Source organism: Miniopterus natalensis, chromosome 1 (genome assembly GCF_054644295.1).
Source record: "Miniopterus natalensis isolate mMinNat1 chromosome 1, mMinNat1.hap1, whole genome shotgun sequence".
In the NCBI taxonomy this organism is placed as follows: domain Eukaryota; kingdom Metazoa; phylum Chordata; class Mammalia; order Chiroptera; family Miniopteridae; genus Miniopterus; species Miniopterus natalensis.
In genome coordinates this window covers 178,354,113-178,381,899 of record NC_142081.1, presented here as the reverse complement: position 1 = coordinate 178,381,899, position 27,787 = coordinate 178,354,113, and the positions used below count along the sequence as shown (strand labels likewise).

The 27,787-nt window shown below is 43.4% G+C and overlaps 1 protein-coding gene across 5 annotated transcripts in view; it reads left to right on the top strand.

Annotated features, from left to right (window-relative positions):
• LIMCH1 (LIM and calponin homology domains 1) overlaps positions 1–27,787 on the top strand; it is a 299,516-nt gene that overhangs the window by 231,547 nt on the left and 40,182 nt on the right. For 4 of the 5 annotated variants that reach the window (XM_016206753.2, XM_087827673.1, XM_087827678.1 and 1 more), the window contains 5 exons: positions 6,918–6,953; positions 11,680–11,806; positions 13,134–13,291; positions 13,500–13,908; positions 17,689–17,907. In XM_016206753.2, the coding sequence (XP_016062239.2) occupies positions 6,918–6,953; positions 11,680–11,806; positions 13,134–13,291; positions 13,500–13,908; positions 17,689–17,907 (949 nt within the window). Of the gene's footprint in view, positions 1–71; positions 402–1,706; positions 1,826–1,934; positions 2,047–2,489; positions 2,751–6,917; positions 6,954–11,679; positions 11,807–13,133; positions 13,292–13,499; positions 13,909–17,688; positions 17,908–27,787 lie in introns of all 5 variants that reach the window. The other variant, XM_087827676.1, reaches the window with a different exon arrangement.

The window sequence follows — 27,787 nt, the reverse complement described above, 5'->3', positions numbered from 1 at the left end:
AAACCCACACACCTCTTATTGACTTGTACTTGCTGTAGAAACCTTTGGAACTTGTTTCTGGTTCTGACTAGGGATGGAGATGTTGAGCACATCTGTGCCCCTGAGCCTTCACCAGAAATCAAAGCAGAAACTGCCCTGCGGGATGACTTTGCCAGCCGCAAAGCAAGGGCCTACGAGAAAGCTTCCGGCCCCAAGCAGAAGTTTGTGCACTTTGGACCAGTGACAGAGATAGATCAGCAGAAATGGAAGCGGCTCAGCATTGGCAGGGCTGGTCCAAGGGTGGATGTAAAAGAAGTCATCAGTCACAGCAGCAAGATTCAGTCGTGCTCTGTGCCCTCGGCCTCCGCGGCCACGTCCAGCCCAGAAGAGCACCAAATGCTCCATCCACAAAATGACTGCAGGTATTTTTCACCAAACACGTGCAAGGAGATCTGCATGGGAGTCACTGCTGCTTTTAAAGGCTTCGCTGAAGCACGTTCAAGAAACCTCCAGAGACGACATAGTTTCTACAGGCTTTTTTGCTGGTTAGCAGAAAAGTGATGTTAGTGTGTCACCCTGGGGGAAGCATGTGTGTGAAGTTAAATGGCAGGCGTTCATTTGGATTCTGTTGTCACCAGAATCATGGCCCAGGAATGTCAATAATCTTGGCAAAGGCCCCTTTTCCTTCAGCTGCATTAAGCACTATTTTATTAGTTAGAAATACTGAATGAACTAGATGGAATGTTTTAATGATATCCCTAGTGTTTCTTCTAAAGATGTATTGATAAAAATCAGGTTTACCTATAACCTCCTGCTTTGCTATCCCACAGAGGGAGGGAAAAATAGTTACCAGTCTCACAAATTCAAAATTTAGACATCTAAGTAGGCACAAAAAAGGTAAAGGTCTCCTCCCTCCCCTACTCAAAACCATTGTGTGATAAACCTTGAGTGAAAGACTCCTCTCTTGGGGGTTCCTAGGGGTCAGAAGCGTCCTTAGATGAGTTGCCATCCAGATTTGTGAGGATCCCCCGGGAAAAGTCCCTATAGGCCTGTTATCAGCTCTCGTCTTCACTGGAGGCCTTCCAGCTTTAGATTCCCAAGCCCTCTTGGGGGGATTCAGTTCTGTGAGCTAGTCTCTCTTCCATTAAGCAGGTAGAGGACATTGATAAGACTCTCATCTCTTGGGGAACCACATTCTACCTGCATAGGAAGGGCACAGTGAAGCTCTCCATGGCAGGAAGAAATGCTCAAGACATTCTCCTTGGTTCCTTGAAATCCAAAGGAATTAGTAGATGATCCATGACAGATAGGGGTTTCTTTGGTCCCATCCTGTGGGTGACACCATAGAGGAGAGCGGGCTTTAGGATGAAATAACCCTAGTACACCAGAAATACACAGTTGGGCATTCAGAAACTGATGGGGATCTGGGGTGGAAGAGTAGGAGTAAGGAATTAATAAGAAATGCATCTTTGAGTCCTTGACTACTGAGGGGGCCTTCACTCAGCCCCATGGTGGCAGTCATGCCAGCGTTCTTCGTCTTTTCTCAGCCCTTGCCGGGGTCCACCTTGCATTATCTCAGTTTGCATATGTCATCCTTACTAACTGGCTTCTGGAGTGAGAGCAGCTGAACGCTCGTAATCTTTCGGTCTCAACGACTTTCACTGTCTCCTCTCATAACCTCTTCCTCCTCTTCTCTCTTGACACCGATGCCACTTGATTGTCAGCAGAATAGTGAGTTCCGGCGTAGGTGACTGTTGCAAAAGGGTCTCGCAGCCAGCTCCCGTGCCCGAGTCCCAAGAGGAGCAGGTCAGCAGTTTGGGCGCGTGCCCAACGGGGACAGAGGAAGGTGAGGAGCAACATTGCCTCCCTCACTAGGAGGTGAGGGATGCCAGGTGGGGTCGAGGCCCCTGCTGTGAATTCTTTCCTAGTAGTAGAGCTGTCCTCTCTGGCTTTAGTTGCATCCAAACAGCTGTCACAGGATGGCAAACAAGAGAAAGAAGAAGCTGCTCAAAGAGATCCTGAGATGCCGCCAAGGGCCGAACGATGCGAGGACAGCGGCCAGCCACTGTGAGCGCCTTGCCTGCCTTCCGGGGTGTGCTGCCTCTGCTGCGTGTGGCTTTTGTGTTCCCAAAATGCAGCTTAGAGCCACGGGATGCACTTGGTGACTGATGTGATGTGGAGTGAAGTCGCTTAAAGGAATGTGCCCATCCCAGGGCCAGAGTTCCGCCTTCAGTGCCCCTCTGGGTAGGGGTTTTAGCCTTTGCATGTGGTTGGGCACTGGCCAGATTTCCTTCTCAGAAATTAAGAAAACCAGAAGGGAAAACCCCTTCCCCCGGGAGTCCCGGTTGCATGATGGACACCCATGGTATTAATACTCAGCTGCTGTACGTGCTGTGGCCTCTATGGACATTGGCTCCTTCTGTCTTGAGTTAACGCCAAGTGAGTGATGCTACTGAAAATATCTTTAGCAATAAGCAGACTTTGACTGGCTGGACTGAATGTTGTCCTAGTTCGTGGCCTCTAGCCTCTGAATGGGAGGCTTCGGGGAGAGAGGAGAGCCCAGAGAAGATGAGAGCTCCTGCCTGGAGCGGCAGTCAACTAAGAAACCAAAGAAAGTTGTATGATTCACAAAAAGACGACATGCTAGCCAGGAGAACTGGGATGTCTCTTAGGCACCCTGGATCCAACCCAAACCAGTTCCTTCCGGTTCCATTTGCAAAGCAACAGGATGTGGAAGAGTCTGCCAAGGGCCCACCAACAAAAGATAAGAGGTCAGAGGGTTATCCTGTGCCTTGTTTCTTGTGACTTTGTTTCTCCATTCTGAGCCTTGATACGTGCTTTGAATATGCTATTAATGCATCATGGTACATCAGTGCTACTCACCTGCTATTGCTTAAGGAAACAGAGTGATAAAAACTGGCCCAGCCTGCCAAGAATTTGTTTTCCTTTTTTTGCATGTAAGCAGGTATGGAAAGAATAGTTCAGTTGTGAATTTTTCTGTTAAGCTTTCTTTTTGACTCTCATCTATGGGCACCCTAAATGAAATGCTCTTTTGTTTCTTCCCAACTCACATAGGAGCCTTTGGGCAAAGGGGTTGAACTTCTTTCTAATCTACTTGATTTCACTCTGATTCTAGGAGGGTCTTCCAGTCCAAAGAAGATGTATACCACTTATAAAATTTGTGATTTAATTTAATTTCAATATTAGGAAACAGTGTTTTCTAGACGCGGGAGTTCTCTTCTGTGCCGAAACTTGATTTCAGATGAAGAGTAGGGAAATAATAGACCTGGCATTCATGGTCTGGTTTAAGATCATATATGTTGAAGCTTCTGTTGCTATTTAGCAGGAATACTATATCTGAGGACTGCCTGATCAATGTAAGGCAAAGGAGTGGGGGTGTTTAGCGTAATTGTAAGTTCCACTATGAAACAGGAAGTGATGATGTCCTGCTTCACAAAGGACCTTAATGGCAGTGGGACAGAGGGTGGCGTGGGGAGCAGGGAGAACCTTAAGTAATCCTAAAATTTTGAAATTAATATCTTAGCCATCTTTATCATCTGGATTTCATCTGGCTTACATTCTTCTGAATTGTAATGGTAATACTCTAGGACAGCCTTATTCTAACACTGGTTTCAGGGAGCAGGGGTAATGTCCATGCTGTACTTTATGGCTGTAGGGTGCTGTGTAGCCTTTTCAACGTGTGTCTGCTCCCTCTGGCTCACCTTCTGAGAATTCACAGGGAGGCTGAAGCGATGTTAGTTCCACGTCATAGACAGGATGCCTGGTGTAGAGAGAAGGTAAGTGAGTGGCGCTCACTTGGATGTTGAATAGTTAAGGCTGGTTAGGACTGGTCCACCACAGTCACTGGCTTTGTAGGTGCCCTGACATAGCTTGACCCTGGATCTGTGGACTACTGTAAAGCAAGTTAGAATGAAGAGAAGAAAGGGAAGGAGGCCTGCAGCTGCCTACATTCTGGATGCTTTCCCGTTTACTTACTACTCACACAACCTCTGCAAGTAAGAGCTTTCATGTGCATTCTGCAGTTAGGAACCTGAGGCCCAGGTCTGCACAGCTGGTAATTACAGACCCAAGATTTAACCCAGCTCTGTCTGAGTGGAAAGCCACTGTCCCACTGCAGCGCAGTGCCGACGCAGATTACTAGAGGAAACTGTGGATGTCTGATGAATTCCCTGTCACCTCTATCTGTCCCTCTATTTGTGACTCAGAAGGAGTCCTCTTTATGTTTGAACGGGACTGGATGGCTAGTGTGAATGTGAGGAGATACAGTTGGATTCACTGTGTGACACAATTATGTGTTTGAGCAACACAGACCTTGGGAATTCATTTTCCTTTTAACAGTATTTATTGAGTAATTATTGTCTGTAAGACACACTGTGCTGGGTGCTGGGGATAATCTTAGATGAGCAGCAAACCCATTTTTCCCTCACTGCAAATAAAGCTTGTGTTAGTTCACAATATGGAAATATATAGCCAGCTAATTATTAATTCTGGAGTGCATTATTAATTCTGAAAGTTACATAAATACAATCAAATAGGTGCACAGAATATTTCATTTATCTTTCTAAATATCCCAACCCTCACAATGAAACTTTATTAATTGCTTCTTTTTAGGACGCTTATGACCAACTATGATTTATCTGGCCAATTTTGTACCTCATAGCCTATTGATTCACCTGCTTTGCATTTTTTAAAATCTCTATTATTTTTTAACTTACCTTTACATTTTGATTGCCCATAGGACAGCTGGGAAAGCCATTTGAAGCCCAAGCTCTAATTATCTTCTGCTTAACAGCAAAGGCAGTTCTGTTTAAATCAATGCCCTCAAAAGCTGATAAATTAGCCTATGAGGAAATTCTTAAAATCTACAAGTGTATAGTAAAGGAAAAAAGTTAAGCTTATCTTCAGAGACTGTGCTACACTTTTCAATTTCCAGACCTATAGTCAGTAAATAATTATTGAGGGCCTAGTCTGGTCACTCTTCAGGGTACCCCAAAAGAAAAACCTGTGCCCTTATGGATCTTACATTTTAGTGCAAATGTACGTTTGTTGGCAGAGATGTTCGTGAAATGCTGTATTTTGTGTAGAAGCAATTTAAATTCAAATATATCCTACAGCGACCACATAGATTGAACCGCAGACAAAATATGCGAAAGAAGCCAACTCAAAAGAGTACATACTATGTGGGTCCATTCACATAGTACAAGACACTCAACAGTAATCTCCAGGTGGGCTCGGTTTGTAAAAAATCACTGAGGTGTATGTGTACGGTATGTGCACTTTTTGTATGTATGTTATACCCCCATCCAACATTAACAGAAACACTCAAGTAGAGACACAAAAATACATAACCAACTATTAATTGGTTATTTCTAGGTTAACCATCCATTAGGAATAAGTTCTTGGCGCTCCTTCGTAGATTATTTAGAAAACACTGTATTTGAATAATTCTATTCCAGTAGGCCTATTAATTAACTGGGAAGCATTTATCCAGTCTTCAGAATTAACGCTGCTTATTCATTCTCTCAGTGTTCAGAAACCCACTGGTCATCTGCTTCAATGTCACGGTGTTTTTGGGAAACTGAGTGTATTAGGTTAAATTTTAGCAACTTCTGACACTACCCCCTGGAGAAATGGAAAAAGAGTCTTACTGCCAGAAGAGAAACGTCCACAAGCCCTTTCCTTGTCTTGTTTTTGGCCGTGTCAACAGATACTTTGGGCTTTGCCCTGGTGTGGTTGCCTTCACTATGAATGAAAATAATTTTCAATGAATGGAGACTGTTCTGCATATGGGAGAGAGGGGTGTATGTGTGTGTGCACCCATGTCTTCTGGGGTGCTTTCTCTGAGATTAAAGGAAGAGATTTTAGAAATTACCCTTTTCCCTATAGTAAACTATTCTGAACTAAACACGGGATCAGGTAATTTTTGCTAAAAAACCCACAATTTAATTTATTGGGAACTGAAAAGCAGGATGTTTTTTCTTTACTCAATTCTTTATCCACCATCAGAATGCAGAAATGAACAGCCTTTTAGGGCATAAAAAAGAAGCTTCTCTTAAAATTCCCCTTTGCAGAGGGATTGGTGGGAGCCATTGGTGGGAGCTGCATTTTTTAAAATGTGCTTACAATATGCCCTTCTGAAGATCTAATTTTGCTTTCTAACTTGACCTTTTCCGTTGCTTTATCAGATACATTAAAACTTAAAGTGCCTATATCGCAGAGGGTACAGCTTTGTAGATCAAAATAATCAGAAGACTATCAAAGAGCATAAAAAACACTTTTGTGTTTCAAGTGATGGAATATCCAAGTCTGGTTTGTATTAAGGCTGCCCGTTTTCTAGGAATTGTGGTTTTTGTCAAATGCGCGCAGAAGGCACTGATTGGGGTTCTGCTTGGAGACCTGGTTTGCTTTCAGAAAACTGCAGAAACCTCTTTGATGTCATTTGTGCAAATGCATTAACACATTGGGGAAAGGGCCAGTAAGCGCGTGCTTCTATGTTGGGTGTCCATTACAGCCCATTCCGGCTGAGCACAAGGCATGAGCAGTTTAACTGTTTGTGAACAACCCTAATGCAGGTTTGGGTTTTTTAAAGCTGCCTCCTCTAAATGTCGTGGGTTGCACCTAAGCCTTTTCTGTGTTTATATTGAACAGATTCTTTTTGTGTGGGTAGCGTGAGGATCATTTTCATTTCTCCTCTGTATTTTAATACACATTTTGCATTCTTTAGACCTGTCCATATGCTCCTTTCATTTTCAGCAGTTAATGAACATTGTTAATTGTATAATGACACTTCTCTTCCAGTATGATCCGAAAAAAACAGGTTTGGCACACTTACATTTCATCGGCAGCTTTTCTTTCCAGCTTGGTTCCAGCGTTAACCTTATCTTGCCAACCCTCTAATTTTGTATTTGGTCTTATAGATACGGTCCGAGAACTGCTGTGTCTGATGACGCAGAGTAAGTTGTCTTGTAATCTTGGAATACATTAATTACTAGCCTAAACTGCATGCCTCCAGTACTTACCACTAATGGAAATGCAATTGGTGCAACAGTGAACTGAATAGCTAACTGACTCGCGCAGCCTCGAAAAGCACTTGAAGTTGGAATGCAGAACACATGTTCTGTGCAGGAGACATGAATGAAAAAGCAACTGAAGCATGATTCTAATATGCAGCTGCTGCTTGAAACTTAACATTTGCTTTTCATAGATGGGGCATGTTAAAGTTGTTCTTGTTACCGTTTGGATGTTGGTACCCCTTCTGAACCACGGAATTATTAAAGCAGGATTCTGCATTTCCATTTAAGTCTTGATGTGTTAGGATTTGGAGTTAGCGAGGAAGCAGTCGTTCTCATGGCCACATTTTTTTTTAACTAAGAAAATAAATTCTAAACCACTAATTATGGATTCAGGAGCCCAAGTTCCTCCCAGGTTGGAGTAATGTAAACTGTGGGATGCTTGACACCAACATGTTGGGATTTTGGTCAGGTTCCGTCACATAGCAAGGACTCAAAACTGAAAACAGGACTTGGGCTTCCCCTATTCTCAGAGATCTCAGAGATTCACTGGCCATCCCTTGCCTTGCCTCCAAATTTGAAAAGAATCCGCACTCTCCCACTTGTGACCGCATTAACTCTGTTTCACAAATGGATTCCCCATACACAGAGCATTCTGAAACCAATATCCAAGGCAAACGTTTTCTTAGTGAAGTACTAGCATCCTCAGATTGGAGTAACTTGGGTTCTAAGACACATGATTAATACCGAATTCCACCGTCAGTCGCCTGCTGAGCCTGATGTCGTTCCTCTGTGGGAGGCGTTTTGTGGGCTCGTGGAGTCTGGCTCCCACCACCATTCTTTCCCCCATCTTCCTGCTCTGAGCCATAGTTCCAGGTCCTACAGTGAGGAAACCAAATAATGGTGTAGGACACACACAACCATCATCTCCACCAGTGACAATGAGAGTCAGCCAAAATGCAGTTTTCAAATTGCGCTTTTTCCATGTTCCTGCTCAAGATGTCAGCTTACTTTGTTCTCTAAACCCTAAGCAGTCTGACTCCAGCACCAAGGATGTCAGTTCCCCACGTGCGATCTCTGATTGCTTTGCGGCCTGACATTCCCATCTCAGAACCAAAACCAAATCCACCCTGAGCTTGACTGACTGCATGGAGTTAAGTAGTCAATAAAACTAAGCCCTGGTTATAACTTTTTAAATCTGCAGTGGCAATATTTAACAGTCACTGAAAGGAGGATTACATAGGATTGATGGGCAAAACATGACTTTGATTGGGTTGAAAAATATTTTAATAGAATGGATTTATCCTTCATCAGTGCAAAGACAAGGTGCAATCTGCCTGAGATAGATCTCTGGGAAGTCCTAATCGGTGGAAGAAAAGAGGTCTATTACAGAGCTTTTGGATTTTTCCTGGACCTCAATATGAAAGCTCACCCACAGAAATTAATGATGTTTTAAAAGGGGTGGGGTTGGGCTTGGGGACTCCCTTTACTCCTCCACATTTACAAAAAGCAGCCTTATGGAATAAAGGTAAAAGGAGCTTCTTTTCCAGACATCTTATCTAGGAATATCAGAAGTACCAAATTTCTTTCTTGGAGTAGACACAATTGACACGAAACCGTGAGAGGAACAAAATGAAAAGCTGATATCGGGAGTTTATTTTTTAACTAGAAATTCGTACTATGTTTAGTTTGTTAACACACTATCTCCCTTTTTCAAAAATGTAAGGGCAATTATTGGCACAGGCTCTATTTATTCATAATTGACACATTCTTAAAATACAGCCCAATTAGAAAAAGATGTGCCCTAAGGAGAAGCAGGTCAGGGGCAGACCCACCACACAGGCAAACAGAAATTTCCGCTGCCAGGCCAGCCAGGAATGTTTCCGTGGGTTTAGTTTCACCTCCTTGCCCTTTTCCTCACTTCCCTGCCCCTCTTCCAACACCCTCCCCACCGGCAGAGCCTGTAGCTGCGAGAGCCACAGGCCATCTTACTCTGAATTCCCTTACCTTGGACTTGGCCCGCAAACCATTTCCAGGCTCCCCTTGAGGTCATTTAATCCTGGCCCTCAAAAATGCCAACCCACCACCAAGAGAGACTCCCAGGCTCCGCAGCCAGGGTCCCTTGTCCCAACAGCCCACGGGCATGGCTTATTGTGTTGAGAAGTACCAGTTTAGTGCAAGTTACATTAATATTCTGGAACCTGGGCTTCAGGATGCCCCACCCCATCCCTGGACATACACTTCTGCATTTTGGAGGCTGAGTCCAACCTCTGAACTAGGGAACATTTTCTGAATGGTGACTCAGCCTATTTTCTGTCTAGTATTTTCAATTCTCAACTTGCTTAGTTCCTTTTTTAAAAAAATGTTCCAAAGATATTGCTCAGAGTGTGTTGTTTCCTTTTTGGCCAGTTTGCTGGTATTTCTTTAAAAAAACCAACCAACTCTGGGAAAAATACTGCTTCCTGGTATATGAGAGGGCAAACAAAAGTTTCTCTTTTTATTTCACTAATCAGCTTTTGCCCACAGTTGGGCTGAGGCAGTTAGAACTTCATGATGGGACAGAGATAGAAACTCGGGGCAGAAGTCAGTTCTGAAGGCCCTGCTCTTGTCCTCTCTGAGTCTGTCAAGTGAGATAACCAAGTCCCAATCTTGGAGAAGGCTGCCATTTTTTTCCTGAGGTCCCAGAAGAGGACCTGGCTGTATGGCCACCCATTGTGGCCTAAACCAAAATTCTGCCCTTTAGAAATTATATAAATGACAAAGTCGAAGGACTTTGTTGGCCACAATCTGCCAACTACTGAGTAGATTATAAGAAAGTCCCAGCTCAGAGAGATTTTTATCTGCTAAGATCTTCACAAACCCTGAATTGCCTTAAAAGATGAACTGACTGAATTGATTATATTTAAAGGTAAGATTTTTTTATTTATTTTTTAACTCTGAGAGGAGGAATGGGATGAATTTCTGTCTCTTTCTGGAAAGCCTATTTTAGTGAACTTTGATCCATGAAGTTCAAAAAACCATGGATTAGACTTTTCTACCTAACTCTGCAAATTCCTAAATCTTTCCTAAACATTAATAAGTAGTATAAAATAAGGGGAAAATGGCAGTCCCTCCTACTTCTTGAGGACTACCATTTATCTGGAAGGCCTGGGTCCCACGATCAACACTACTGCCTGATACATGGAGGCAGCCCCACAGGGTGGTTTGTCATATCTGAGCTAAGAGAAGCCTCAGATAAAAGTTGTTCTCTGCAGTCAGATTATTAGAATACTCTTGGGGAAGACAGATTACAAGTACAGTCTTCAGCTTTAGCCCTCTTAGGTCAGACTTAAATTGTCCACCATCTATAGAGGAGAGGGGCACCTACACACCCTTGCAGATTCATTTTGAGTGGATTGAATGCAGGTGGGCAGCCACTGCCCTGGGGGTCCTGTTCCCTTCCAGAAGCTGCCTGCTGAGGAGCCCACCAGCATCCAGTGATGCTGCTGTTGTTGATTGGCCGTGGCAATAACTATTTTGGACATCACTGATGATGTCTGGAATTAGTTGGTGTCTGAATGCATGGCTTTCCTTTTTCTTTGTGTTAAGCTGGCTTCAAAAATGGACTATCATGGTCTTCTGTTCTTAGAGTGAACTTTAAGGCCCTCCCCTCATTTCTTGATTTTGGGACTACATAACCCACTTGGTCCCAGAGCTCATCATTTCTTTGAGAGAGAAAAAAAGGGGAGGATTTTGCTTTGGTTTTTATTTCTGTTTTCATCTCGCTGCTTAAGCTTTTGCTGGAACAAAGGTCTATGTAAGCATCATAGAAGAGACCTTAGGGTCTTGCCTGCCATTTAATAAGCTCCTATAGAATATATTAGGGTTTAAAATTGTTTTCCCTATATTTTTCTTTTGAAAAAGTAAATTCAGAGGTATCCTGATATAAAGAAAAATGATTGTGAGAATATTAGGATACAAAGTATATACTGATCCCTTAATTGTAGTATAAAACACCTTTTTTTCTTGATTCCAAGATGCCATCAACTGCACTCTTGATTGACAGTTTTATAGGAAGTGGAAATAACCACATCAAACACATGCATCACTAATGCATAGTTGTTGGATGCATCCAAAATTCAGGAAATAGTACAAATGAAAAGATGGGTGTTTTAGACTTAAGGCCATGTGAGATATATACATTTTTTTTAAATGGAGAGATTGCTTCAGCCAGCGTAGAAAGCATTTAAGCCAGGTCTTGACACAAAGAAGCATTTACTGTAATAAAGCTTCGCCCCATGGAGCGCCCCCCTCTTCCACAAACTCTCTCCAGGTTAAACCTTTTCGTTCTTTTCTTATCTTCTAATACGTTTCCAAACAGAGGAGCGCAGAGCTTCATATGCCTTTTCTAGCTCTTCTTTAAACATGCTTTGGCACCTACGTGTCTAATTACATTGACCACTGAGGACAAAGCGGGTCCCGTCTTGGCTGTTGCAGCAGCAGGGGGGGCGGTGCTGGCGCGCAGGCCGCGGGCCGGGGCGGGGAGCGGACGGGCCGCGCTGCCCGCTCCGCTGCCGAGGGCGGGCGGGTTCCCGAGCGCGGTGGCGCCCCCACGCGGCAGGGCGGCCCCAACGCGCGGAGCCAACGGGCGCTGAGCCCGGCCCGCCGTCTCTGCTCTCCCCACACGCAGGAGCACGAGTATGTTTGACATGCGGTGTGAGGAGGAGGCCGCGGTGCAGCCGCACAGCAGGGCCCGCCAGGAGCAGCTGCAACTGATAAACAGCCAGCTGCGGGAAGAAGACGACAAGTGGCAGGACGTGAGTGCCGGCCAGGGCCCTTGGGAGCAGAAAATCCGGGGGGGTGGGCAGAGCTAGATTGGAAAGGGAGCCCCGAGGGGACCTCAGGCGGTGGCATGGCACAAGTGGGAATTAAAGGAAGGTTCATAGCAACGTGAAGGGTGGGGGGTGAATGACAGGAGGTGGGGAGCCGCGGGAAGCAACTGGCAGGAGACTCAGAATTGAGGAGGCACCGTCTTTTGAGATGATGTATTTGAAATTAATAATGATGATCACTGCCCACATGGAAAGCACACCAGTAACGGGAACTATTCTAAGTGCCTTGCGTGTAATTCTTTGAGCCTCTCAGTCACTAAATGAGCTGGCACCTGTAACCGTCCTCAGTTCGGCAGATGAGTCCCAGAACAGCTAAGTGACTTGCCCAGAGTCACACGACTAGTGAGTGAGAGAGCTGGGGAAAGAAGGCTCCCGAGTCTGATGCGGGACTTGAGATTGTCTGAGCTGAGAGCCAAGAGCCCGCTCGGGGAAGAGCTTGAGGATGCGGGTGAGCGGAGGGAGAGTCGAGCATTTCGTTGAATCGCCGCAGAGCTCTCCTGTACAGCAGTTGCAAGCTTGACTCTACCATTAGTCAAAAAGTTAACTTACCCAAAGTCGATTACGTGTCACAGTAATTATGTCTACAGTGTACTGAGCATATACTATGTGCCCGGGACCTTATATCATCATCTCTGTTGTAGAGATGAAGAATCCGAGGTTCAGAGAGGCTGAGAAATGTGCCTGGGATTCCAGAGCACGGAAGAGAGAGAGCTGGGATCATTTCCCGAGCTGCCGTCCCACCCATCTGACTCCAGAACCCTAACTTCATCCTTACACTCTAACTGCCTGCAGGATTTATAAAGATCAGAGGCATTAATACATACAGAATCATCGGTTCTGTGAGACCCCAAAGCCAATTTTTTTTCCTGCCTTTTCTTCCTTCCCTGAGGGCATTGTGTAGGATTGTGGTTTACTTCTTACCATTGTATTGTCAACAAATCCACTCACAGGGCAGAAGTCATAAATAACAAGAAGTGACGTTTCATACAATCCCCTGCAAGGCAATGCTTTAAAATTTGGCAACCGACATGGACTGTGATTGCAGCTTTCACATTGCCATGTTTAAATAAATGTGCCGCCCTGCCCTGGTGGGCTGCCTGCCTTTGGGCCATTCCTGTTCCAACCAGACTGCCACTGGGTGGGGGCGATGCCCCAGCATGGTGCCTGGCCCGTCGTCAGGGCTCGCCAGCTCGGGAGAGTGGCAGTGCAATCATGTGAAAGCCTGACAAATATGTTCTGTCCGCCCCCACAGGACCTGGCTCGGTGGAAGAGCCGTAGAAGAAGTGCTTCTCAGGACTTAATCAAGAAAGAAGAAGAAAGGAAAAAAATGGAGAAATTAATGGCCGGAGAGGATGGGACAAGTGAACGAAGGAAAAGCATCAAAACCTACAGAGAAATTGTTCAAGAAAAGTGGGTGCTTTCTGTTGTTTAATGTACAATGTTTTCTAGATGTGCTTTTTCTAAAAATTCTTGGTTATCACAGAGGCTCTGACGCCAGTGTTATCCACTCCCTGTGCTGTCCCCTCAGCTCTGCCTTGGTTCCTCCCAGGGTCTTCTTTGCAGTGTTTGTGACGTGTTGACCTTGGTATTGCTTCTCTCCCCCATGCCTGTGCTGTAGAGAGCGGCGAGAGAGGGAGCTGCATGAGGCTTACAAGAACGCACGGTCCCAGGAGGAGGCGCAGGGGATCCTTCAGCAGTACATCGAGAGGTTCACCATCAGCGAGGCTGTCCTCGAACGCTTGGAGATGCCAAAAATCCTGGAAAGAAGCCATTCAACAGAGCCAAACTTATCCCCCTTCCTGAACGACCCCAACCCCATGAAATACCTGCGGCAGCAGTCACTGCCTCCACCCAAATTCACTGCCACTGTGGAAACCACCATCGCTCGTACCAGCATTCTGGATACCAGCATGTCAGCAGGCAGTGGGTCTCCGAGCAAAACTGTCACCCCCAAAGCAGTGCCTATGCTGACACCCAAGCCTTACTCCCAGCCCAAAAACTCTCAAGAGGTTCTGAAGACCTTTAAGGTAGGGTGAGTTCCTTAAGAGCAGAACCAAAACTGAACTCCAGGTAGTTGATGGAAAAAAGCATCTGCCCCAAGAAAATGCAGTTATTTTCTTTTGTCTGCAAAAGAAAATGCAAACAGTAGCAAAATGCATTAACATTTACAATTTCGAAGTTTATGTGTCTCCAAGACTTGGTTTGCAAATGGTTAGGAAGAGATGGTTCCCCTCAGTTCCTGCAGGTAATATTGATGGGCTCCAATGAGATTAATGGGTGAGTCATTTGCATGAGCAAAGTCTATTTTCTAATTTGATATAATAATGGCACAAACCCTAACTTAGTAACACCCTAGTTATCTCCAACTATCTGGAGGTGTTGCAAACTCTTTAAAACAAAACTTTAATTGCCTTAGTTAAATAGGAGTGTATACGGCTACCTCTCTTTTAGGAAATAATTGACATTATATCCAAAAAGATGGCAACAGGCGAAACAGAAAATATAGGGAGCAGGCCCCTGGCTGGGTAGCTCATTTAGTTAGAGCATCACCCCAATACACCAAGGTTGCAGGTTCGATCCCCAGTCAGGGCACATACAAGAAACAACCAATGAATGCAGAAATAAGTGAAATAACAAATCTCTCTCGCAAATCAATAAAAATACAGAGGCCCTGACCAGGGGGCTCAGTTGGTTGAGGCATTGTCCTGTACACCCAAAGGTTGCGTGTTCGATTCCTGGTCAGGGCACATACCTAGGTTGTAGGTTTGACCCTCAGTCAGGGTATGTACAGGAGGCAACCAGTTGATGTTTCTCTCTCACATCGATGTTTGTCTTTCTTGCTCTCGCTCTGTCTTTTCTTCCCTCTCTTCTCTCTCTCTCCCTCCCATCTTCTCTAAAATCAATTAAAAATTTTTAAAAGAAACACAGGGAACACATGGAACTATGAGATGTCCTTAGTCTTCGAATGAAACAGATTTTTGAAATATTTTAAGTGGGAAGAAACTAGATTGGTTTTTACCAATGAATATGTAAAATAATGTTCCATAACCAAAGAATCCCTGACAAGGAAACATCTTTTCAGTTTCTCAAATTCCAGTGTTTTCCCTCACATCAGGAGGAGGCACTCATCCTTTGTCTTAAGCTCTGTTGACTACAAAGAAAAATCAGTTCTCACTGTCCCTGCACACCACATGGGTTGGTAATAGAAGACAGAGGTGGAATTCATCACTAGCAGGCACGGACATGTGACTGTAAAGAAAGTTTGCTCAACCAAACTAATTGAGCAATGTGATGCCTGCTGTCTTCCTATTGAATTTCAGAGGGAACCAAACCACACTTCCTGAGTTTTGCTTAAATAACTCTTTAAAGAATGTGTCTTTAAAATTTGTGCCTTAGGCTTTGATAAAACAAAAGAAAAATGTGGAATCTGTCTCATCTGGGTTGAATTGAGATGTTTGTCCCTTGAGGGGCCGGGGCTGTGTCTTTGTTGTTCATAACTTTGTCCTGAGAGCCTGGCATAGGTGCCCAGCACACAGTAGGCACTTGGCAAGTGTTTATTGAATAAATACGTGAATTTTTCCTGAGAAGATGAGCTCTTCATCACACAGATTCGCACATGCACAGATATGCACATGCCCCTGCATGCTCGGCAGCTCACCAAGCTCTGCCCAGCTCTCCTGCACCTGGGACCCCCTGCGATGAACTGTCTGCAATATTTCATGAAGAAAGGTTTGATGTTGAAGTGACTCAGAACAAGAGTAGGGAATGCAGTTATTTAACTTGTTATCAAAGGCATCTGATCAGATAATCTAGATGTCCGCTTCCCCTCATTTATATAAACAGTGCAGTATAATCATTTAAACAGAAGAATCAGGGTAGATGACTTCATGGCAAGACGTTGGCCCTGAGAAAACCCAGTTCCTTCCCACTGTGGCAAGATGGCATAGGGGCCTGAGGAAGAGCATTCATGGAGAGGTGGACCGAGCGACTTGATTAGAGATCCTTCTAAAGCTGGGGCTCACTCTGGACCACCAGTGAGCCCTTGGCTCATCATAGGCCTTGGAAGCCTCCAGCCTTATCCACAGCCCCACTACTGAGTGGGTGGGCCCACTTGTGGTCAAGGGTAAATAAACAGCTGTTAACAGATAATCCCAGGACAGAAGCTAAGGGTTGCGTGTGTGGGGGCGGTGAAAGGGGGTGGGGGGTTCCGGAGGGAGTCAGGGAAAACAGGCTCAGTTTCCGAGTACAACAGAATTCAGAGTAAAGGAAGATCAAGTGAAATAGTTTAAGGCAGTGTTTTTCAATCTGAGAGGTCCCACCTGTTCCTAGGTTATGGAATCAATTTAATGGTTTGGAATCAACATTTTTAAAAAATGAAGTAGAATAGAATACAATAAAGAAAAATACCTACCATATCACGCACAATAAAGGTAAATATTGTTTTACAAAACTCTGGTTTCAGTTATATTTGTGTGTGCTTAGTTGTGATTTAAATTTCTTATGGATTACAAGTAATAGAGTATGCAAGCCACTGGCTTAGGTTAATTCAGAATAACTAACATCTGGCCTTCCACTGTTTCTTCTGAAATATTTTTGAAATATTTTAGAAGGCCTAGTAATATTAATAACTACTATTTACACACTTAAAATTGGCCAGGTACTGTTCTAAACTCTATATTAATCCATAAAATCACCATAATAGCACTGTCAAGGAGATACTATTATAAGTTCTGCAGCTGAGGGACTGAGGTTGAAGATGATATGGCTAATAGGTTGCAGAACTCAATCCGAGGCCCTCAAACTACAGAGCTTCCTCTTACGGTCATTTTGCACATTGCCTCAAGCTTCAAGACAGAGATTTCCAGAGGCCTTTCAACAAGCCAGACCAACCACACACTCTGCTCCTCCTTTCTTGCTTTCACTGCCTTCCCTAGACATGGGTGTAAAACAAAAATATTTTAATGTGCATGGCCTTTTTTCTTGAAAAAAACTGGGATTATAAAATTAACTAGAAGTAGGGATTTACTGTAACATAGCAAACGTCAGTTTCCCTGCCATCCATGATCATGTCAAAAGAGTACCCGTTTTCCCTCCTCCCGCAGGATAACCTGTAAAATAGTCCTGATCCAAGGTGGGTTCTACCTCATTCATATGCTAACCAGTAAAGAAAACCCTCAAAATTATGGCATAACAGTCAGAAATTAAATGAACCATTACTGAACCCAAATATGTGGCATGTATTTGTACATTTCCTTGATTTTCTTTAAAATAAAAGTATACCCTAAGTAAGGTGAACGTAAAATATAATTTAATGTGAAGTGGCCTGAGAAGACAGAGTGCCTTTTAAAGAGACCCTCAAAGCCCTGAATGCTTTGGCTCAGCAGTTAGAGCATCCCGAGGACCAAAGGGTAGCGGGTTCGATTGCCAGTCAAGGGCACATACCTCAGCTGCAGGCTCAATCCCAGGCCCCAATTGGGGCATAAGCCAGAGGCAACAAATCAATGTGTCTCTCTCAAATCAATGTTTCTCTCTGTCTCTCTTCCTCCCTCTCTCCCCCACCCCCACTCTCTCTAAAAAAATCAGTGGAAAAAATATCCTCAGGTGAGAATTGAAAAAAGAGAGACCCTCAAAGATAACAGTTATAGGAGCCCTAATTTCTAGAACCAATTGAAGCATATAAGAGATGTTATTCTTTGCTGGACTTTGATTCTCAAACGATAATGTTTTAAGGTGATTCTGAATGTGTTATTTTATTATAGTCTTTCTTTGAGTCATAGCATGTTTTTTGTTCATTCTGGTTTCTATAGGTAGACGGGAAAGTCAGCATGAATGGAGAAACAGCTCATGGTGATGAGGCAGAAAAGGAAAGCGAGTGTCCCACGGATGCACTTGCCCCCCCATTAACCAAATCCCAGATGTTCGAAGGTGTGGCCAGAGGGAATGGGTCCCTAGTGGAGCAGAAACAAGACAGCAATAGCATTGAGATCAGCATACAGAAGCCAAATTCTGTTCCCCAGGAACTGACGGTAAGAACCAAACTTCTTTTTCCTCTTTGGGATAATTCCATTGTGAATGAATCTGCTTTAAATAATGAGTAGGTCTTGATAACAACCATTTATTCCTATGTGGGTTTATTTGCTAGGGCTGCCCTAACAAAGTACCACAAACCGAGTGGCTTAACAGAAATTCATTGTCTTAGAGCCCTGCCGGCTAGAAGTCCAAAATCAAGGTGGCAGCAGAGTTGGTTCCTTCTGTTGGCTGCGAGGGAGAACCTGCTCCATGCCTCCCTGCTGGCTTCTGTGGTTGCTGGCAACCTCTGGCATCCCTTGGCTTGTAGACTCATCACTTGACCTCTGGCTTCATCTTCCCATGGTGCTCTCCCTGTGTGCATGGCTGTGTCCAAATCTCTTTTTTATAAGGACACCCATTGTACTAGATTAGGGGCCCACCCTATGGGCCTCATCCTAATGAATTACACCTGCAACAGCCCTATTTTCAAATAATATCACATTCTGAGGGGCTAGGTAGGGGTTTATGACTTCAACATATGAATTCGGAGTTGGGGGAGAAACACAATTCAGTTCTAACAGTGGGTATAATAGACGGTGTCATATAAATTATGAATAAGAAAAACTTTTTTTGTCTTCACATTATTGGTATCTAGTGTTGTAGAAAAATAAATAAGCCCCTCAAAAACCTTTTTTTTCTGTTTGTTCAGGACCTCATCAGACTTGTTAATACAATTTGAAAATAACTGCTGCCATCAGAACCTGGCTTCCCATCCTTGATAATATGTATAAAAGGGCAGCTTTTTACTAATTATAAAAACAAAAGCTCATTCAAAATCAAACTAAATTCAGAGTAAGTAGAAGCACCATTGAATGGCCAACCTGAGAAGTGTAGGATAACTCAAGAGCAGCAGAAAACAAAAAAGAACATTATATTTGCCGCTTTGGAGCATAAAACACCATCGGGAAGATTCCGAGTTCTTAGATATCACACCAGCAAGGCTCCTGCTGATCACACCCAAACTTTCACCACCACAGATGCAGCCTGGCTTTCAGGGTGCGAGCTGGACTCTGTTCAACCCCATTTGTTCTCACCAGAGGCTGATGTCTGCAGTTTTAATTTATAGCATTTGGGCTGGAATTCTAAAGGATGGGGAAAACTGTCATGATTTTTCCCGCAGCACCTAGAAAGGTTTGGTCCCGAGGAAAACTTGTCTCCTAGCTCCAGGGCTGAGTGAGATGACCCAGCTAACTAAACCCACCCCGTGGACTGGATGCTCTTTTTCTTATCTCTGGGATTTGTCTTCTGAAGAATAAAATATGTTTTCTTAGAGGAGCTGAAAGGATGTAATTCTTCCCCGTAGAGCTCAAGCCCTATGAGTTTCAGGTTGGAATGGACCAGATTAATTTCCTCACCATGGTAACATGGTCGCTGGTCTCCAGGAGCAGGGTTTTGGGATCCAGGCAAATGCTGAGTCTCTTGACCTGGAATTTCATTAGATTTTTCATGTGCATGTTACCCTGTCTGAAGAGTTCTTACAAATCATCATGAGATGAAATACTGAGTTCTCCTAGTAAGCATGGGAACTTTGCTGGTAGAGTCAACATTAACTTAGGCTCTTAATTTTTTTTTTTTTAATATGTTTTTATTGATTTTAGAAAGAGGCAGGGAGAGCGGGAGAGGGAGAAACATTTATGTAAGAGAGAAACACATCGGTTTTGCCTCTTGCATGGCCCCTACTGGGGATCAAGCCAAACCCAGACATGTGCCCTGACTGGGAATCAAACCTGCAACCTTTTTGGTGCACTGGACGACACCCAACCAACTGTGCTACACTGTCCGGGGTGACTTATGCTCTTAAATTTAAATTAGAAGTTCCTGAAATTAATTAGACATTACAGTGTTGGATTTGCTTTTCTGGGAAAGTTAGTAATTCTGTTCTTACTTCTCTCCTGCCACACTTCCTGATGAGTGTTTTCTAAGTCCCCCTCATAAACCTTTTTCCATTCCTCAATTTGGTTACTCTCTCAGGCCGCAGGCCCTTTGCACAAAGTGTTGAGCACAGCTCTTTCTCAGTGTACTTTGGGAAAGCAACAGTGTGGGTGCCATGCTTGTCCCGTGACATTTGCCACATCGTAGATACATGGGGCTTACTCAGGCCAGCAGATTACTTATGGGAGCACATCCTAAGGGCTCTGCTGACAGGCAGGTATTCTCTCCCTCTCACAGCTCTGCCCTCTGACCATTGTGTTGTTTGAGTTTGGAGAAAGCCTTGCCCCTGGTTGAATAGATTTTATTCCTGACAGAAGTTCAAGGAATAAGTGAACAGAGCAGATAGTATAAGGCCTAAACTTTCTATTTAATCTCTCTTGTTCTAAACTTTTAACCCTTTGCGGGGAAAGGCTTTACGGAGACTGATGGCATGAAGTGCAGGACTCTTAAAAGAGTAGAAAAGGGGGTATTTATTCTGTGTTTGTTTTTGGAGTAGTAAAGGCTCCCTTTAAAAATATGTTCATTCTCAATAATTACTGGTTTTCTTATTTTATGATGATCAAAATAAAAAGAACATTGTCTGTTCTCTTTTTAATGCAAGGTGTCCACTTCAACCATGGTTGTGCTGCTAAACTCCCTAAAGGTGAAGAGAGGATGGGTTGAAAGATTTCAGATTGACTGCATAGCCCCAAAACATCTTATTTTAAGAGAAGCAAACTTAGGTGATCTGAAGAAAATTAGATTATTTCAGAAGTTCATATAGTATAACAATGAAAACCCAAACAAAAAGGTGGCTTTGTGAACCTTCCCCCGGAAAGCAGCCTGATGCTGGCGGACTCGGACGCACGTCCAAATTAATGGACAGGCCAGCGAGTCTCTCCTCTGTGTGTTTCTTTGGGAAAACTGCCCAGTTTGGAGTAATTTCTAGTTTAATAAACTAGCAGTTCCAAAGGTCATTTTTTACCCTGTCTCTAGTATATTTTAGGCCCTTAACTATGACAGGGACTCTCGCCTTATTTTCCATGTAATAACTACCTCTATGTATCTATTAGACTATAAGGCAAGCTGCTAGCTGTGCTACGTGAAATTTGGCTCATTAGTAAAACACTCTTCATACTTGACACCAGTAGTTTCCCATCCAGAATGTGTTGTCCCAAGAGCCATTCTCAAAGAATCTCTTCTCCAGTCAGCCTACTGCTCATTGTATTTCTTTCTCCATACTGCAAGAAAAGCATTCTTGACTGCGTTACAGCCAGTGTATTCTTACTGAGACGGGAGAATTAATTGGTGATGGCAAAACACAGTGACCAACTTGCCCGGCCGGGCGTGGTTCAGCGGTTGAGCATCAACCTGGGATCCAGGCAATCGGGGTTCGATTCACGGTCAGGGCACATGCCCGGGTTGCGGGCTGCAGCCGATCAATGACTCTCTCATCATTGATGTTTCTATCTCTCTCTCTCCCCCTCCTTTCCTCTCTCTGAAATCAATAAAGATATATATTTAAAAAAAATTTTTTTTAAAAAACACAGTGACCAACTTAAAACGTGGGGCTGCACCTCAGAGCCTGCCTGGGCCTGATACCAGCTTGGTCCTGGTTTGCTGTTTCTAACTCATTTGCCCCATTCTGTGGGGCTGTCAAAGGAATAGTGTTCTTCTTTTTAAATAGTGTCTTTCTTCCAAAAACTGCATTCCTGACAGATACACTTTTTACACCCACCACTAAAATGTCACAGTTCCTTCAGGGTGAGCTGGAACTAGTCAGAGGGCACAGCAGCAGTAGGCAGGGGCGTGAATTGAGACAGTGCTGCAGGGAAGGGTGGCCCAAGACTCCAGGGGGACAGGAGGAGGCTGGAGTGTCAGCCTCTTGTGCCAACACAACCACTTCTGTGCAACGTTATGTCATCTCTTCAGTCTCCTTCTACCTCCTCTTTCTCATTGGAAACTCTTGGGACCACAGCTTTCTTACTTTAGAAATAGGTCCTAAATGAAGTTAAGCTTACTATCATTATTATTTTTGATGTTCTGCTATATCTGCTGACACCAGCAACTCCAGATCTTCCTCCATGGAATCATCTCTAAGTGATGAGGTGGTGATGGCAGTGACCTTGCCAATGGTTGCCTGTTCACTGATGAGCAGGAATTAAGGACCTATTCTGTGCCCCATTTTTGCAATAGAAAAAGAAATTCATAAACTTGCTAGGAAAGCAGTTTTCATAAAGCAATTAAGAAAGTATATAAAACTAGATCTAATTAAATGCAAGGTAATAGGGTCAAAAGTCTAGAAGGAATGTAAGATTGCAAAGAATGGGTAAGATCCTTATGGTTGGGGTTAGTCAGGAAGGTCTTGTGTGGGATGTGGATTTTGAAACTTGACCTTAAGTGCAGGATTTGCATTGAAATGGAGGAGGGAAGCAGGCCATTCCACATGCTGGGAATATTCCCCTATTCCCATATTCCACATGTTGGCATAGCAGAAACAAAGGCGTGGACAGTGGTGAGGAGCCCACAGGAAGGGTAACAGGGCTGAGAGGTCAGGAGGACGACTAGACCCTGTACACTCCAAGCAGAGGGACGGGTTTTCCGTCCCCTCCTGGTTTTCTCTGAGAGAGTTCCCAGTGGAAACCCAACACTTCCCCCCCCCCCCCATTTTAAAATATTGGCTTCTGTAAAGAAATCATGTCATAGCACAAATGCAGACACCTGGAATCCAGGATTGAAAGAGAACTTGGAAGGTCTTCTAACCTGAGAACTAATTAATCTTGTTCAGTGGCCTACAGAAAGACGTTTTGTGTCTCCCTCAGTGTCATCCCAGTGTGTTCTTGATCCACTGTACGTTCTGTTTGTGTTTTAACCCCTTCTCTCCTTGATGGTACCAAAAATGACCCTTTCCTAAAATAGTGCATGCACTAGGTTCAAGATCAGACCCCACCTGAGCAAGTTAAACTTCCTGAGCCTCAGTTTATATGTAAAATAAAGATAATAATGCATGCCTCCAATGATTATTGGGAGAATTCATATATATAGAGCACTTAACATGGTATTAAGGCAACTCAGAGACAGAGGTGCCCTTAAGTGATTTTTAATATCGCCATACAACAAATGAAAGAAAGTTACGCCCTATTTTTCAAAAGCCCCAAAAGGTGATAGGTGTAAAGTTTTTTGCATTAGAGTAAGATCGTCAAAATTACCATCCTGAACAGGTGTGAATTTCATACAGAGGAGATGAACTCCTGTCGTCTTCCAACTCTGCCTGTCAGTCGTTCCAGTTGTAATTCTCTGACACACATGCAGGTGTGAACAGCCTTTTCCAGAAGATGATCTTCCTTGTAGATGCTCCCATGACTCTTCCTGCAGCTCCTTTTGCTTCTCTTACTATTTACTTTCCCCTAATTCTGGCTTTCCTCTGCCACCGAGACCCCCAGGACCCTACCCCTCCATCCGTCTGTCCCTCCATTCCATGACCCTTGATCAGCTCTCTCTTGTAGACTCATCCCGATGGTGCTGCGCCCTCCCTGCTGGCCAGGCCTTCCCTCCCCTGCAGCAGTTCTCCCTCATTGACCAAGGGCCCAACTCAGTGACTAGATACCTAACCTATTGCCTCTGCTTTTCTCAAACTAACTAACCGGGTCTGTTTTTTCCACCTTGATAGAGACCCAGGCCTTTCCCCCTGAAAATTCAGTACTTTCCTAACGTCTCCTGATCCAGAAAAATAGACAAGCAAATCTTTTATGGAACATTTTGTTTTGCAGTGAGAGCAACGTGAAGGCATTTGAGTAGGTGCTGTTTTCCTTACAGCCGAGACCAACTGCACATTCCTTCTAGATGTCAAATGTCAACAGACATTTCTTTAGAAGCTGTTTTTCTCCTTCTAGGGGTAGTCATAAGAGTGTTAGATATAATGCTCTTTAAAAGTCATTAAAGATCTTTAGGCACAGGGGCGTTTACAGACTTCAAGAAATTATACATCAGGGACAAAAAATCGAACCCAGCCCATCTTACCTGGATCCGAGCCTCACGTTGTTGGTTTGAGAAGTAAAAGGCAAATAGAAAAGGCTTAGGGAATGGAGAGGCTGATTGCTCATGTAGATCCTCTTTAGTCCAGTGAAAATAGACCTGTTTTGGGGGGTGTAAAATGAGAGGAAACACAGGCATGGCATATGTGGCACCTGGGTCATGGTGCCAAGACCTAAGTAGACTGATTTTCCGGGCTTGTGTCCAGATTAGTTACTCAAGACTGGAGCCAGGAAACCCCTGAGAGTCACACAGTGGTAGCCCAGCAGAGGACCTGGGACATCACACCGTCTGACCTGTAGAGGTTAAATAATCAGTCCAAGTTCTCATAGTTCATCTGTCCTGGAAACGGGACCACCCGTGCCCTCGGTCTCAGAGCGGCTCTTGGTCTCCCGCTTCTTATTTCCAGTGCGTTCTTCAGGGTTGCTCCCTGGGCCAGCCCACCAGGCAGCGAGGTGCCTGGTAGATTTTGTGGGTAGACCTTGTCCCTCTCCAGCCAGGAAACTGCCTTCCCCAGCTCGTGGCCTCAAGGCTGAGCCTGGCATCAGAGCCAGTTTGGATCATGATCCCAGTCAAGGGGAAGCCAGCTCCTGGCTTAGGCCCCTGTAACTTTTCTGTGCTCTCATTCATTGGTGTCCAGGGATCTGTTTTATTTACTTGTTTTCATTCTCAAGAGGGGAAGGCCTTTCCTCTGTTTAGCAGGAACCAAAGGAAAGTATGGGTCAGAAAGTGAATTTTCCAGCCCGGCAGGTTTGTTTCAGGCAAATCCCGGAGTATAGCAGGACTGGTTAAAACTGCCAGTTTTGAGCTCATTGCCTTTGAAGTAATGATGTGAGTGCCTTCCAGATCGAGTATCCAAATACAAATTCATTCAGCTGGCTTTGGGAATTTCCCTTGATTATGTATAGTCTATAGATACTGTAGAATACAGGAAATTATAAAGAAAATATAAAGTATCTATTACTCCGGCCACTCAGGAATTAATACTAAGATTTTTTTAAATGCGTGCCCTCCTCTTTTTCTCAGCACATATTTTTTAATGGGCTCATGTTACTTAAATTGTATAGTGGCTTGCTTTCTCTCTTCATTTATCCTGAATATTTTGCTGGTAATAGGCTGATTTTGATGAGTAGTATGCATTTAAAGCAAGCTTGAGAGTACACATTCCATAAATAACGCGCATAACATTTGCTTACCCAACGTGGATTATGTATCTGCTCCGTGCCAGATACTATGCTGGGCCACTGCCCCAAGGCCCTCAGATGGAGTGATGGCTGGGGGCAATCTGGTCTCAAGCTTCCCTGGGACGTGGAGACTTAGTTAAATTGCCTCCTAAAAGATTCCAGAAAGTTCTCATATTTTGCAGAATAAACGGATGAGATGTAGAATGGAAAGAATGAGGTAGAGTGGATGGCAAGGAAAGGGAATGGAAAGGGCAGTTTGAATCATTTCGGCAGTGAACTTGGGACCCTCGGGCTCTAGATTGCTTCCAACCTATTAAAACCTTGACATCCCTGGGGACAGCTTGGAAGTGGGTGTGACCCCCAGCCCAGATGATGGCGCATTGAGGTCAGCAGCATCGGGGGGGGGGTTCCCCTCTCCCCTGCCTACTAGCAGTGTGACCCTGGAGAAGTCGTTTAGCCGCCTGGGCCTCAGTTTTCTCACCTGTTTAAAGAGAATCATATTGGTACTTACCTTATAAGCTTGCTCTGACAATTCATTGAGATCATCCAAATAGCCCAACGATGCGGACATATGGTAAGTGCAGGAAATACTGATCGTGGCTACAGTAACCACGGTATGTAACCTTGAAGGCATCATTTAAGAGAAGATAAATTGGGTCGTCTGGGAGCTCAGGATTGAGCGTTAAGCCATATAGAAATGCATCCAGAAATGTGAGAATTCCTGAAAGTGGAAGTTCTCCATTAGTCTCGCGTAAGTAAAATACGTATTGCTGGAATGTGGTCTGCTAGTAAACTAATTCCCAGTGAAGTAGCGCTTGGGGATTTTGGTCTCCTTTGCCTTTTAAGTGATGTCTAAAGGACTTGAGTTGTCTTACTTCATTGATTCCAAGCAGCACCCTTTCCTCATTTGAACATCTCTGAATCAGGATGTCTTATAATCAGTAGAATGTCGTATTTAACAGAAAGTGTATTTTCTTGCTTAGTAGTACCCAAAATAATACAACTTAAAATTGATGGTATCTGAGATTCAGTAAAATATGTCCATTTTTTGGTTCATTTTGGGGCTGGGGAGGCTTTGGTCTGGTTTTTTGTAGTTATTTTATTTCTAGTAATTGGAAACACCAGTACTCTCAAGAGCATCATTCATCAGTATTTAACTGCAAATTTGTTTCCCAACCTCAGATAGTTTTCTATAATCGAATCCATTTGGGGAGAAAACCTAAAAATCGGTGTTTCTGACAGTGTTTTTTATATTAACATCATAAAACAAAAAATACTATCAAATACTAACATTTCTGTGTGTGGGGAGCACTTTAACTTAGAAAACCCAACTTTTTTGTAATGCTCGACTGATTGATCTTCAAATGCTACTATCATATCAGTCATTAAAATAACAATGTAAACACACACACAACGTATATATAATATATAGCTTACATATAATAAGAGGGTCTTCGACTTATTTAACTATTTTCATTCATTAAATCTTTAAAAGGATTCAAGTCAGGCTTGCTGGTATATTAGAAAGTTACCAAATACATTAACTAATATAAATGCAGTGCTATTTCCTGCCTAGGGTTTTAAAAGTGCATTTTAATTTAATACTATGTTCTAACAGAAGTGATACATGGTTATCCATCATTAGAAAATGCCCATCTAATTATGAAGATTTTAAAACTACCTCAATTCTCCAAAAGAAAAGGCACTTTTTTGCCACTAGGTGCTATTGTAAAAATCTTTCAGAAGTTTGAGAAGCATGTTACTTAAAGTTGTGTGTGTTTTTTTAAACTTAAAAATTTGCAAATAATTTTTTAACAGTGTTTTTTTTGTAATTTTTTATTGTTGTAAAATACACATAACAACGTTTACTACCTTAACCATTTTAAATGTCCATTCAGTGGTACTAAGTGCCTTCATGCATAGTGTTGTGCAGCCATCCCCACCATCCATCCGCAGAACTCTGTTCATCTTGCAAACGGCAACTGTCCATTAAAAAAGAACCCCTATGACCCCTTCCCTCAGACCCTGACAATGACCATTCTGCTTTTTTTTCCTCCCCTTTCTTCCTATGCCCCAGCCTCTGGTAACTACTATTCTACTCTCTATTATTATGAGTTTGGTTTTTTAAAGTGTTTTATAGATTCTGCGTATAACTGAGATCAAGCAATATTTGTTTTTTGTGTGTCTGGCTATGTTCGTTAGCTTCATCCATGTTGTCACAAATGGCAGGATTTCCTTCTTTTTGAAGGCTTAATATTCCATTGTGTGTGTGCATAGTATAGAATATATTAGTATTTGTATATCTAGACAAATTATATATATAAATATTACATATGTATATAAAATGTATGTTACATGTGTATATACACATAATATATGTATATGCATAGTTACATCCATATATCCCACATTTTCTTTATCTACCCTTCAGCATTTAGGTTGTTTCCACACATTGGCTATTGTGAATAGTGCTGCAGTGAACATGGGGAATGCAGATGTCTCTTTGAGATACTTATTTTATTTCCTTTGTATATATACCCAGAAGTGGGATTGCTGGATCATATGATAGTTCTATTTTTTATTTTTTGAGGAGCCTCCATCCTGTTTTCTATAATGGCTACACCAACTTACATTCCCATCATGAGTGTACAAGTCTTTCTTTTCTCCATGTCCTCACCAACGCTTAGTATTTGTTGAGTTTTTGATAATA